At 39.6% G+C, this 12,469-nt stretch overlaps 1 protein-coding gene across 3 annotated transcripts; it reads left to right on the forward strand.

Moving 5' to 3' along the window:
* The first annotated feature begins 229 nt into the window (after nucleotides 1–229).
* On the forward strand, nucleotides 230–5,769 carry ncbp2 (nuclear cap binding protein subunit 2). Of its 3 annotated transcripts, XR_012593885.1 has the most exons (6): nucleotides 230–393; nucleotides 1,840–1,926; nucleotides 2,603–2,697; nucleotides 2,902–3,040; nucleotides 3,197–3,293; nucleotides 5,179–5,769. XR_012593885.1 is itself a non-coding variant. In XM_074635041.1 (5 exons), exons 1-5 carry the CDS (start codon nucleotides 307–309, stop codon nucleotides 5,275–5,277), a joined length of 507 nt encoding a protein of 168 aa, XP_074491142.1. In that variant the 5' UTR covers nucleotides 230–306; the 3' UTR covers nucleotides 5,278–5,769. The 3 variants fall into 3 exon arrangements, 2 of the variants coding, with proteins under 2 accessions (XP_074491142.1, XP_074491143.1); XM_074635041.1 differs by lacking the exon at nucleotides 3,197–3,293; XM_074635042.1 differs by lacking the exon at nucleotides 5,179–5,769 and having other exon boundaries at nucleotides 3,197–3,358.
* The last annotated feature ends 6,700 nt before the right edge of the window (nucleotides 5,770–12,469 follow it).

A 12,469-nucleotide genomic window follows, 5' to 3' on the forward strand; every position in this document is an offset into this window, starting at 1 on the left:
TCCTTCCTATGTGTAGAACAAAAAGAAAATAAATGAGTAAAATATATATATAATACAGTATATACACATATATATGAATAATATAAGTAATAATAAAGATGATGTTATGTTATGATGTTATTTTTTATATTCAATATACATCAAAACAAAAATCAGTACACATTAAAAACACACCAACAGGAGGCGCCACTCAACGTTGATAGAATAAAGATGTTCCACCCGGAGCTCTTCAAAGGAGGGACACTTGACCCGGAACTTGTTCCAGTGTAACAGTTAACTAGCTGCGGCTCGGCTCTCTCTGCTGCAATGTCTTCAACAATGGCTGTTAAATTAAACGCGCTGGTTAGCGATTCTTACGTTGATATTAGTCAATACAGAGACCAACATTTTAAGGTAAGTTGGGGGAAATATCCAGCAATAAACTGAGGTTTAACGACACGTAACAGTTTATCTTTTAAACTAGCAGTTAGCAGCCGTTAGCAACCGTTAGCAACCGTCAGCTAACAACAAGACAACGTGTGTTCACTTGACTCACGTTACTTAACTGTGAAGTTTACTGTCCATCTTTGTACCAAACTTGAGCTCTAAGCGTTATTCAGGCTAGGTCAGGGGTCAGCAACCTTTACTATCAAAAGAGGCATTTTAGGCAACAACAAAAAAAACAAAAATCTGTCTGGAGCCACAGAACCTTTCTTCATTGTGATGAAGGTAACGTAGTTTATAGTCTAAGTATAAAGTCTATAAGTCTAATGCAGTGAGGGGCTCAAGAGCAAATCTACTTAGGTCTAGTATTAGGGCCACACTGATGGAAAAAACATTTGAGATCTACAGAATAAATTCATAACTTTACGAGAAGAAAAGTTCAAATATTAGGAGAATAAAGTTGTAATATTACGAGAAAGAAGTTATAACTTGACTAGAAAAAAAGTCGTAATATTACGAGAATAAAGTCATAATTTAATGAGAATAAAGTCATAACTTTACGAGAAAAAAGTCGTAATATTAGGAGAATAAATTCGTAATATTACGAGAATAAAGTCATAACTTTACGAGAAAAAAAGTCATAATTTAATGAGAATAAAGTCATAACTTTACGAGAAAAAAAGTCGTAATATTACGAGAAAAAAGTCATAATTTAATGAGATTAAAGTCATAACTTTACGAGAAAAAAGTCGTAATATTACGAGAAAAAAGTCATAATTTAATGAGAATAAATTCATAACTTTACGAGAAAAAAGTCGTAATATTACGAGAATAAAGTCATAACTTTACGAGAAAAAAGTTGTAAAATTGCGAGAATAAAGTCATAACTTAACGAGAAAAAAGAAAATAACACGTAAAATTACTACTCTATAATATTATGACTCTATTCTCGAGATCTCAGATTTATTTATTTTTCCTTAATGTGGCCCTAATACTCTGTCGTACCATTGTACCTTAGACCTACAACAATGATAAATAAAAATGAAAATGTAAACAAAAAACAGTTATTCATTTCCATTTTTATAAATCCACAGGGAGCCACTGGAGAGAGGCTAAAGAAAGGCATGTGGCTCCGGAGCCGCAGGTTGCTGACCCCTGGTCTAGCCAGTAATTTGGTTTGAAGTTAACATTAGTAACGTTGGTAACGGACGTTACATTCAGTTTGCATTTAAACAAGGGAGCTCAATTGAGGTCTCAGACATTGATCGGTGTTCATTAAAAATCATTTAATACCCAGTGGCGGTATAATCAGATAATCTCTGAAAGGGCTATACACTCAGAGGCCTAATGCTGGGTTTATTAGGTAACTACAGTGGTGTTTAGTAACTCATATGCTTGTTGCTTGTGTTTTTTTAGGGTAACCGCTATGATCAGGAGAATCTGCTGAAGCAGAGCCACACTTTGTATGTTGGAAATCTATCCTTCTACTCCACCGAGGACCAGGTAGGATACACCTTCATCATTACTTATATTGGCCAAGGATGTGTGCACTGCACATACAGGGCATTTGACTCCGGTTTTTGCATTGCTCTTATTGTACATGCACAAAAGTATCGTATAATGTTCTTTTATGATAAGAAGCTGAAAAAAGTACACACAGCATCGCACACAGTGAAATTTACTTTCTGCCCCCAGTATTAGGAGCAGTGGGCAGCTTGGGGATGCGGTGCCTTGCTTAACTGCACCCCAGCAGTGCCCAGGAGGTGAACTGGCATCTCTCCTGCTACCACATAACAGTCCGTACTTGGTCTGTGCAGAGACTTGTACCGGTGACCCTCCGGTTCCCAAGCCAAGTCCCTATGCGCTGAGCTACCCCATGTAGCTCTGTGTTACTAAAAGTTCTGTTAAACTATTTTTTCATCTTGTTATGGCCTGTGACATTATTTATCAGGTTCCCAAAGTCTTGTGACTAGAAGTTAGTGAGTTGCGAATATGAGTGTGGTATACTTTTGCATCCTGTATTTAAAACCATAGACAAAGCTAATGGATTATTTTGAAATGATGATATATTTCAAACCTACAGTGTTTTGTAATTTTATGAGTGTATTTCCAGGATAGTCTCAACAGATACATCTTATCATCTCTTACACGATTCTCACTTCTGTCTTCTGATGCGCAGGTACACGACATATTTTCTAAAAGTGGAGAAGTGAAGCGCATCATCATGGGCCTGGACAAAGTCAAGAAAACAGCCTGCGGATTCTGCTTTGTAGAGTATCCTTCTTAATATGAGACCCAAATTAAAAATAGTTTTAAAATACTTGCATTCACCCATATGCACAGCAAACACACCTCGATATCAAGTCAACAGTCTGCCTGCTGGGTTACTAACCAAATCACCATGCATTATTAAGCTTTACCACCATAGCATGAAGTGTGCAAGTTTAGGTTAATAGACCTTAACCCCTGCTGTACCAGATACTACACACGTTTAGGTGCAGAAAATGCCATGCGCTTCATTAATGGCACACGGCTGGACGACCGTATCATCAGGACAGACTGGGACGCCGGCTTCAAGCAGGGACGGCAGTTCGGCCGCGGCAAATCTGGAGGACAGGTGAGGATTCTCACATGTGTTTGTTATGAGTTATTTTATGTAATTATCCCACTATGGATGCTGACAGGTTTTTATATGTAAAAATGTATGTGGAAAGCTCTGGTTACCTTACTTTTTCAAACCATGGCCCCCAACCGGAGTGATTTTCTTTTAAAGGTACCCTCTTCGAGCTAGGCCGTCAGACGGGGGAGAGAGAGAGAGAGGGAGAGAGAGAGAGAGCAACGATGGTGGAGCGAGCTAGAGAGTGAACAAAGTGAGGGACCATTAGTGAGAACAAAGCAGCGAATCAGAGAAATAAAACGCAATTTTCTGATTGTTTCCCAGTGATTAAGTTCTAAAACACAAATAAACACACAACTAACTCTGCGGGAAGTTGCAGAGTTGCCGGATTTTGAACTAGAAGTGCACTCAGAGAGCGCAGACCTCCGCCAAGGCAGGTTTCATGTACGTCGCATGAGGAAGGTAATGAATGCAGCTGAGGTCTGTGTGTGTGGCTCAGCGCTGCTCTCCGTCAAACTACAGACACACACCGATCATAGCAGCACTTGCACACAGCAGATGAGAGGCAGAGGAGCAAAGGGATCACTGGAGCACATGCACAAAACACAGCCCGTTATCATCCGTGAAATACGGACAATTTGTAACTGACGGGGCTAAAAGACTTGTGTCTTGGTATCAGAAGCTGAGGGGCGTGACAAAGCAATGATATTTGACCACCTGAACGGGCAGCACACCCTGCACGCTGTTGTTGGCTGGGACGTTACACCCCCATGTGGGGCCCAAAAGCTGTTGGCAGACGGCCAGCAGCATCCCGAGTAAAGCAAAATATGCATAATAATAATAATATCCAGGCAGAGGTTCAGTCTCTGCAGAAGCAGACACCACCACACACTTCTAGTGGGGCAGAAGTGATAATTGAGAGGGAATTTTTTTCTATCTTTCTATACATTGTTTTTTAGGAAATTCTTGGGTATTATACCTTTTAATGCAGATATATCACTGTCGGTGTATATGTCGGCTAATAAGTAAGACATTGCAGCACAGAAATCAACTATGTTTGAGGTCATTCAGAAACTGTCACCATGACATAGTTTGTCCACAAGAGAGCACTGAGGTTGATTTTTCAACCGTAAAATATCTTGCTCCTTATGTATCTTGGCCACAATTTATAAAAGAAAAGCAAATATATAGGATCTATATCAAGATGGTTTGTTTATGCTGTGTTTTTATGTTACAAAATGACTATTGGATTTAATATCATGGGCATAAATGCATATTTCCTCACTGTCAAAGATCCACTTCAGTGGGAAACGCTGAATGCTTATTTTGGCATAAAATAAACATTGCATATCAGCAGCTTCAATCCACAAATGCTTATGTGTGCTTTTTAAAAATCCATATCTCTCGCTCAAATTAAAAGCATCCCGGACAAGTCACATTGTACCATAAAATAAAATATATAGTTTGGCAGTGTTTTCCAAAATAGAGGGAACAGATAACTAACTACTATAGTAGTTTGAACCATTTCTGATGTTAAGGGTTAATATGTAGTCTATTACATGATCAGATTTTAAAACACTGCCGACCTCTAACGTCCTGGGTGTTTATGTCATCATGGTGTTCGGGGTCTCCTGGCTACCCGTTTTGTCTGTCCTTCATATTTATAACAAGTTTTGGAAAACAATATTAAAACACACCATATTATGGTATTTGAAAATGACATATGCTGAAATGGCATTCAACAAAATCAATACACTACATCATGACATTTTAATACAGCAGTATGATATTTAGAAAGTGATATCCTGTCCAAAAATAAATTATGCATGATTAACCGTGACCTTTTGAAGAGACGGCATTACTATAGCGTGGCATTTGAAAAATGAAAGTATATTATGCTGTTAACAAATACATAATCTTGTCCACTTTTGCTGTCGTGGTACACAATGAGCTTTCTGGGAGAGTGTAAATGAGGAAATGTAAATATTGGACTAAGATCTGGCTTATTGTGGGTGAAAATACAGACTTATCCCCTCAGTGTGTACCTTTTAAAATAAGACCCCCCCCCCCCCTCCATTAAACAAATGAATGGTGTGTATTTTACATGTCCTCTGGTTGTGTTTTTGCTTCTTGTGTAGGTGAGAGATGAGTACAGGCAGGACTACGACCCAGCCAGAGGCGGCTACGGTAAGCTGGCTCAGCAGCATCACTCCACAGAGGCACGTAATACGTTTTAGACACCACAGCAGTCTGCCTGGACTTCCTGCACCAGATGAACTCTCCAGCAATGCCTCTACATGCTACCACAGATTGTTTGTCCCAGCAGGTCTGCACGGACCACTGGATCTCAGAAATTAGCAGATGTTATTTATTTATTTCCTGTTCTGACTGCCTCTCTGACTTTCATAGCTGTTCTCAGTCTACATGATAGCACAGGCCAAACCTCAACATTGCTATATGATATACATATTTAGTGATGTTATCCTGCGCATTGACATAACATCAGTTTCCCCGCAGGCTGGGAAAGGCGCTGATAGCATGTGGTGACTGGGTTGATGATGTATCAAATATCAAGACAAAGTTATGTGGCGTCTCCATGTCGGGTTAAAATAATACTCTGCTGAAGTAATAGATAGGAAGCATTCTGTTATCTTACTGATTGCCATGAATGAAAATTTGTGTCCCAAATTGGGTTTACTTTTTTAAATAAAGATTTTTTTTTTTTTTTCCTAATCTGTGTGAGGTCTGGTAATCCAGCGGTTTGTGCTTGATTTTGTGAATGTCATTCAGCTCAGGCTTTTCAGGGGAGAATATTACATGTACTTAAATACATATTTAGCAAATAAGTAGATTAAACCTGCATTAACAGATTTGGTGGCCACTTGTGGGAAGTGGAAACAAGGTGTAAACACAACACTGGCATATAAATTGACAGTTACGTATTTACACATCCAGCAGACATGTAGCTCTTATTTGGAGTTTGTGCCCACCTTACAAATTTAAGTCAAATATTCGCTCTCCTTTAAGGTCAATTTTGGTTTTCACAAAATCCTGAGGGGAAATAGTTATGCTGGGTGAGTAGTGTGCAGCCGAGTTTTGGAGTTATTTCCTAAAAACATTTGCCTGCAGATGCTGGAAACGATGCTGGTGAGGACTGTGAGAGTGAACCAACACGGTAAAATTGTGGGCCCTGAATCCAAAACATTAAGCTGAAAGATGCTAAAGTTCTCAGAGCTGAGATGAACTGCAGAGTCAGGTGATAACAATTTGCAGCTACGGGTGACTCCTTTCATATTACACATTAGTCATCTCATCCATTATTGATGTAATATTGATTCTAGCAGCTTTAAGGGTAAAGTTGGACACTAAATCAATTGGAATCTCTGAATAGCCTTGTATCCTGAAATGATCCTGAAGTCCACGTCTTCCATGGCTGCATGTAGATATACAGTATATCCTCAGTGAGGGTAGTGGTTTGATGCCCCTAAACAGCTATATATATATATATATTTTTTTTATTTATCTAGGAAGTCACATTAAGATTAAAACCTCTTTTACAAATGAGACCTAGCCAATACATGGTCAATAGCAGCATACAACACATAACAAGCCAACAACTTTGAATCACGGCAGCAACAACTGGTAAGACAAAATACATTACATCATATAGTACAGCATGTTGATCATGTGTTTGATTGTTTATTCCAGAAGAGGAACACCTCCTTTGTATATTTGTATGATAAGCATGTTTTTTTTAGTGGACTGTGATTTGTAAGTGGGCATTGCTCAAGGATGTCCAGGCACCAATGCCATCAAATAATGTCCTTTCATATGAGGACTTCTGTGGGATTTGAACCAAAGACCTCTCGCATCTGAAGCGAGAATCATACCAGTAGACCAACAAGTCAAAGAAAGTTACCACTTCCACCACAGCTGTTTCTCTAATTGGTAATTTCCTCTATGAAGCAGATGTACGGTTCAGTAGGGATAAAATTTGCCATGAATTAAAATACAACCTATTTACCTCACAAAGCTGGTGTTTACCTCATTACCTCAGAATTATGATTATACATTATATTGGTGATCGTCTAGCTGAGCAGTTGGTCACGGCTGTGTTCCTGGACAATCCTCATTTCACTTGTAATAAGGAAAGTTCTTGGCAGTTTCTGAGCAGTCAGCTGGTCTCTATATCTCAAAGTGAGCTGAAGCAGTGAAGCGAGTAGCAGAGCAGGATACTGAGCAGTTGAAATTGGCTCTGCTTCAGACACACTTATGCATTATAATCCCCACCACTAATTCCTGCCATCAGCTACTACATTTCATTCTTATCAAGTCCTCTATACGCAGCACACATTGAAAATGAACACAAGATGGCAGAAGAGGAGGTGGATTTCCTTTTAATGATTAGGGACAGAGAGATGTGACAGTGAACCGACAGTCATACACTCCCCATGTTGGCTCAAGGTTCTCACTGTGATGAGAGAAACTGCCGGTTGGGACCTTTATTAGCAGTAGGAGCATTAAAGCTGGGGTAGGCAGTTTATTTTTGCCGTTATTGGGCAAATATTTCATAATAACCTTTCAGCATATTTTTTAATTGCTTGTCACAGTCTTCCTCTGTCCCTCCCTTCAGCCCCATTCTCACTTCGTCTGCATTCTTCATCCATCCACCAGATGCCTTCAGACTTTCCCACCTGTCCCAGTCACCTGACTCTCTCTCATTCACCTGTTTCCACTTTCCCTCATCAGCCCTGCAATAAATAACTGGCCGATTTCCCCTCATTCCCTGCCAGATTGTCAATGTTGCTTATACCACTGCTTTCCAGCCTTCTGAACCAGAACCCATCCTAACCCATCCTAACCATTCATTTACAAAGGAGCTAAAAAATAATGGCTAGTTGAAATAATTATCCAAACGTAATGGATAATCAGTTGAAATAGACAGATAAAACTAATGTATGGTAAAAGGTCAAGTTTCTGCCACTACATGTGGTGGTGGTGGTAGTAGTAGTAGACTGTATATAAGAAGTGGATGTAGTTTCCGTGACGTCACCCAATTAGTTTGTGGACTGCCGTTTTGAAGCTTTGAGTTGAGTCGTCGACATCTTAGTTTTTTGCAACCAGAAGTGACACAAGAGGGTGAAGCTAAGTACAACCGAATACAGAATAAGACATTTTTAGGTGACCAAACAGGATACGATTTACTTTCATAAGCTGAAAACACACTGTGAAAGGTTTCAAGCTGTAAGACGAAAACACAGACCGCTCCCAGACCGGACAACGTCGTGGTAGTGAACTGTCAATCACAAGGTAGCCACGCCCTAAAGCATACCCTCCTTTATGGTCTATTTGACTCTAAATGGGACCATACTTTACTAAATGAACATCATGCTGTATTGAAGAAAACTTGAAACTAGTGATTGATACCATAAACTCATGTTTACAATGTTTACTGAGGTAATAAATCAAGTGCGAAGAAGGGTCATTTTCTCATAGACTTCTATACAATCAGACTTCTTTTTGCAACCAGAGGAGTCGCCCCCTGCTGGCTATTGGAAAGAATGCAAGTTTAAGGCTCTTCAGCATTGGCTTCACTTTTCAGACCCAGAGGTTGCCCACTAAGTAGTAGTAGTACAAACTGACCTAAACAATTGTATATACAGTACGTATGTAGAAATCCACTTTTTATGTAGTACTACAAAACATCCTCTTTCAAAGTCAATTGAAATGGACAAATTTGGAGCATGATGAATGGGGTCAATGAAGGGGTATACTTCAGTTCACCTGACAGGGCTGTAGGGGTACGAAAAAATGTTTGGAACCACTAAAGCACTCACAGGATGCAGAGATTTGAAAGAAAGCTGAATTATAGGACTCTGTTTTTCTCCTTTTCATAGACGAGATGGACACCACCACTGCTGTTTCAGACCCTTTTTATTACTCTGCAGGCGGGTCAGAAGGAGCTGTGGCCTCAACTGCTGACAGGATCGTAAAATGATTTCATTCCGTGCTCAGCACCACACCATACCATGAACCTGTTCATGATCCATAAAAGCTCTTTGCATCCAAATGAAGTGTATTTGACACTTTGTGTGAGCCTGGGGATTTATCCTCTTCCATTTCTTCTGCAGCAGAGGAGGTGAAGCTCATCCAAGTGTGCCCCACATGATACGGCTCTTTCACATTTTCAACATTAGCTGTTATCATAGTCTGGTTCAAAAAGTCAAGATCAAATGGGGTCAAGCGAGAATTAGACAGTGCCAAGGCCAGACCCAGAATTAATGAGACGCTGATGCAAATGAGAGGGCTGTTTGGGAAAAATGGAAAGAAATGCCTCAAGCTTGAGCTCTGTCTCACTGAGAAACTCCTTATTAAGGCAGCTGTCATTGGCTGCCTACAGATGATGCAGTGAGTGAAAGGACATCATAATGTATAGACAGTGATATTTTAGAGAATAGTGTCCAACTTTGTGTCAGCTTTAGGAAGCTCCTATTCTGTTTCAATGTGCCCAAATGCAAAAAGCCAGGTCTATAAAGAAATGGTTTTCTGAGTTTGGTTTGGAAGAAGTTAACTGGCCCACACAGAGCCCTGACCTCAACCCCATTTAGAATGAACTGGAACGCTGACTGTGAGCCAGACCGTATCGCCCAACATCAGTGGCCGACCTCACTAATGCTCTTGTGGCTGAATGTGAGCAAATCCCTGAAGTCGGCTTCCAAAATCTTGTGGAAAATCTTCACAGAAGGATGGAGGCTGTTGTAGCATCATATGCTCACAGTTTTGGAATAAGATTTTCAACTATCACGTATGGTTGTAATGTTCCCGTGTCCACAGGCCTTTTACTTCTAGGCCAGTTAGTGCTTTTTGTACTTTTGGCCATAATTTAGATTTTATATCTGATATTGCATTAAGTTTTATCTGCAGCAAATGTACATGAATCTAATCTAAGACAATACTTTTGGGACTGTACAGTGGTTTGTCAGGAGAATCAGGCTGACAGACTGTTGCATCTTATTAAAGTCCCTGGATAAAACAGAATCCCAAGTACAAAAATGTAGAGGATGTTATGCTTTGGATTTAAAAAAAGGTTTTCATAACTATGCACGCAATGCATTTAGTCATAACTCACATTTTTAACTGTCACCTGCTTGTATTTTAAATATTTTGTTTTACCTAGAGTGGAGACAATAAAATAATTGAGAAACATGCTTTCAACTAATACATTTTAATTCCACAATTAGAAAAGGATATTGAATGCATAACACAAACAGACCTTGAAGTGTCAAATCAGTGGACTTTCCCTTAAAGGTTCTCTATACAATATCCAGAGCATTAATAAAGCAACAAACAACTATTTGCTGTGTAAAGATATAGAGGAGTAATGTCTACCTGAGCAGAGAATTAAGTCACTATCTCTCTGTATGTGTGTGTGTTGTAATCCAAGCTTCTCCATGCTTTGTTGACATTGCCGGGCCAGCTGAGCGTGCCTTTTAGTGCAAGTTCGTGCATGTGGGGCACCTCACAGACTGCCAGCTGAGCTCTTGCCATGTTGAGAGCCGTACAGAGGCAATAAAAATGCTCCCAATCTCGCATTCGGCACCTTCAAGTAAATCTCATAATTCTGATTTAATAAGACAACATTTTGACTTACATTAGTGTCATATTTTGCCTTTTAAAATATAACGATTTTGACTTCTCATAGTCAAAATCTCCCAGTTTTAACTTACCAAAGTATTTCTATTTTTGTGACATTTTATCTATTTGAGCAGATACATCTTTGTGTTTGGGAGACAGAAACATTGTATAGAAGAAAGACAAGTTTAATGTAATTTAAATAGAGAGAAAAAGTAATGCATCTAAAACAACATTAGGCCATTATATAATACAACCCGATGTCACTGATGGATAAATACTTCCATCACCATTCAACAGTGTCAGGAGAAACATAACCTCCTCCATATTTTTATTTGCTCCAGGAGAATAACAGCCGACAGCATTTCAAACAGTCCAGTGACTAAACATGCAGATTTCCTGTTATTGAGCTGAAGCGTGCCCATAAAGAAGCTAAAGTAGCTTGACATTTCACCATAGGGGAAGTATTTGTGGGAAATGAGGTGCTTTATCTGGTGACACGCTTTACATTCAGCTCAAATGTGAGCATTAGTGTCGGCCTAGATTGAGACTGAGCAGTGTGCTGTGATAAGGCTGAGGAGGAATCACTGAAAAGGATTTGACAGGTGGAAGCTCGATGTCGAGGCTTATAAAGGCACCTTGTCCTTCCACACAGATGCTACTGTTGTACAGTGTTTCATCATCTGTGGTTTCATTTCATCGGTTTCATCTGCCACCACGTACACCATGATGGGGTGATGCAGGGAACATGAAAACATGAGTTTCATGTCAGGGAAAATAACTGCAGGACTTCAAGTCAACACTATAAAATCCACGTCAGGGAACAGAAAAAAGTTATGATCTATTAAATGTCTTCCCTGTTTTGGACTGGGGTTAACGGCTTTCATTTGGTTGTTGAGGAAATTTGAAACGTGACCTTTTGAATGGACAAATATCCTGTTGCATTTCCACTTTTATTGTCTCTCTGTCTCAATTGATTTGTGTGGTAGATCGGTCCTCCATCTGTCAGCTGGTGAATGACTAACATGAAAGACGTATCCTCTGTAACAGGCAGGTGCTGTGGGGAGAAAATAGCATGGATGGGAGGGTGAGTAAGAGATGACAGAAGGAATATAAATTACATTTTGGAGGTGGAAACCTCCATTTGATTAGCAGAATATAACCTGGGGCAGTACTAAATGTATGAAGAGCAACTGAATCGCAAGCAGAGGGTTTCAGGGAAATATACATTATTAGAAAGGACATTGTCAAAATTGCACAAAATGTATTTCCTTTAATCAGTCTAGGTACTCAGTCTCAAACTATACAGCCCTATCACTATCTTGGATAACTGATTTGGTTGCTGGCGTGTAAACTTCTCATAAAGAGCAGGCCGAACTGCCAATGATAGGGACAATAAAGCTTGACTGTTCTGCAGCGAAGATGCAGTATGGCAGAAATGTGTCCCGATTCTAAAATTAGTCGAGGGTGATCAATTTGGGGATAAAATCTGTACACAGCAAGCTCCATTTAGTAGTCATCAGAAGTCATTTTAAGCCTTTGAAAACAGTTGTGTAATGTCTTCTGTGACTCCAAAGAGGCTTTCAAAAGTCTGAGAAAAATAACCCTACTAGTTTGACAAAATACTCTTGACTCAAAGTCGACTAGCTTTTTTTTTTTGCATCTCAGACTACAAATCTGTAACGTAAAAATTAGTTTTGCCCGGTCGCATGGAAAGGCGTGTGAATAACACGATAATGCGCCAGGAACAAGAGTGTAAACAGAACAGCATTCTTACTGTAGACATGTCATTTTCAC

This window comes from Sebastes fasciatus, chromosome 5 (assembly GCF_043250625.1).
Source record: "Sebastes fasciatus isolate fSebFas1 chromosome 5, fSebFas1.pri, whole genome shotgun sequence".
Taxonomy (NCBI): Eukaryota; Metazoa; Chordata; class Actinopteri; order Perciformes; family Sebastidae; genus Sebastes; species Sebastes fasciatus.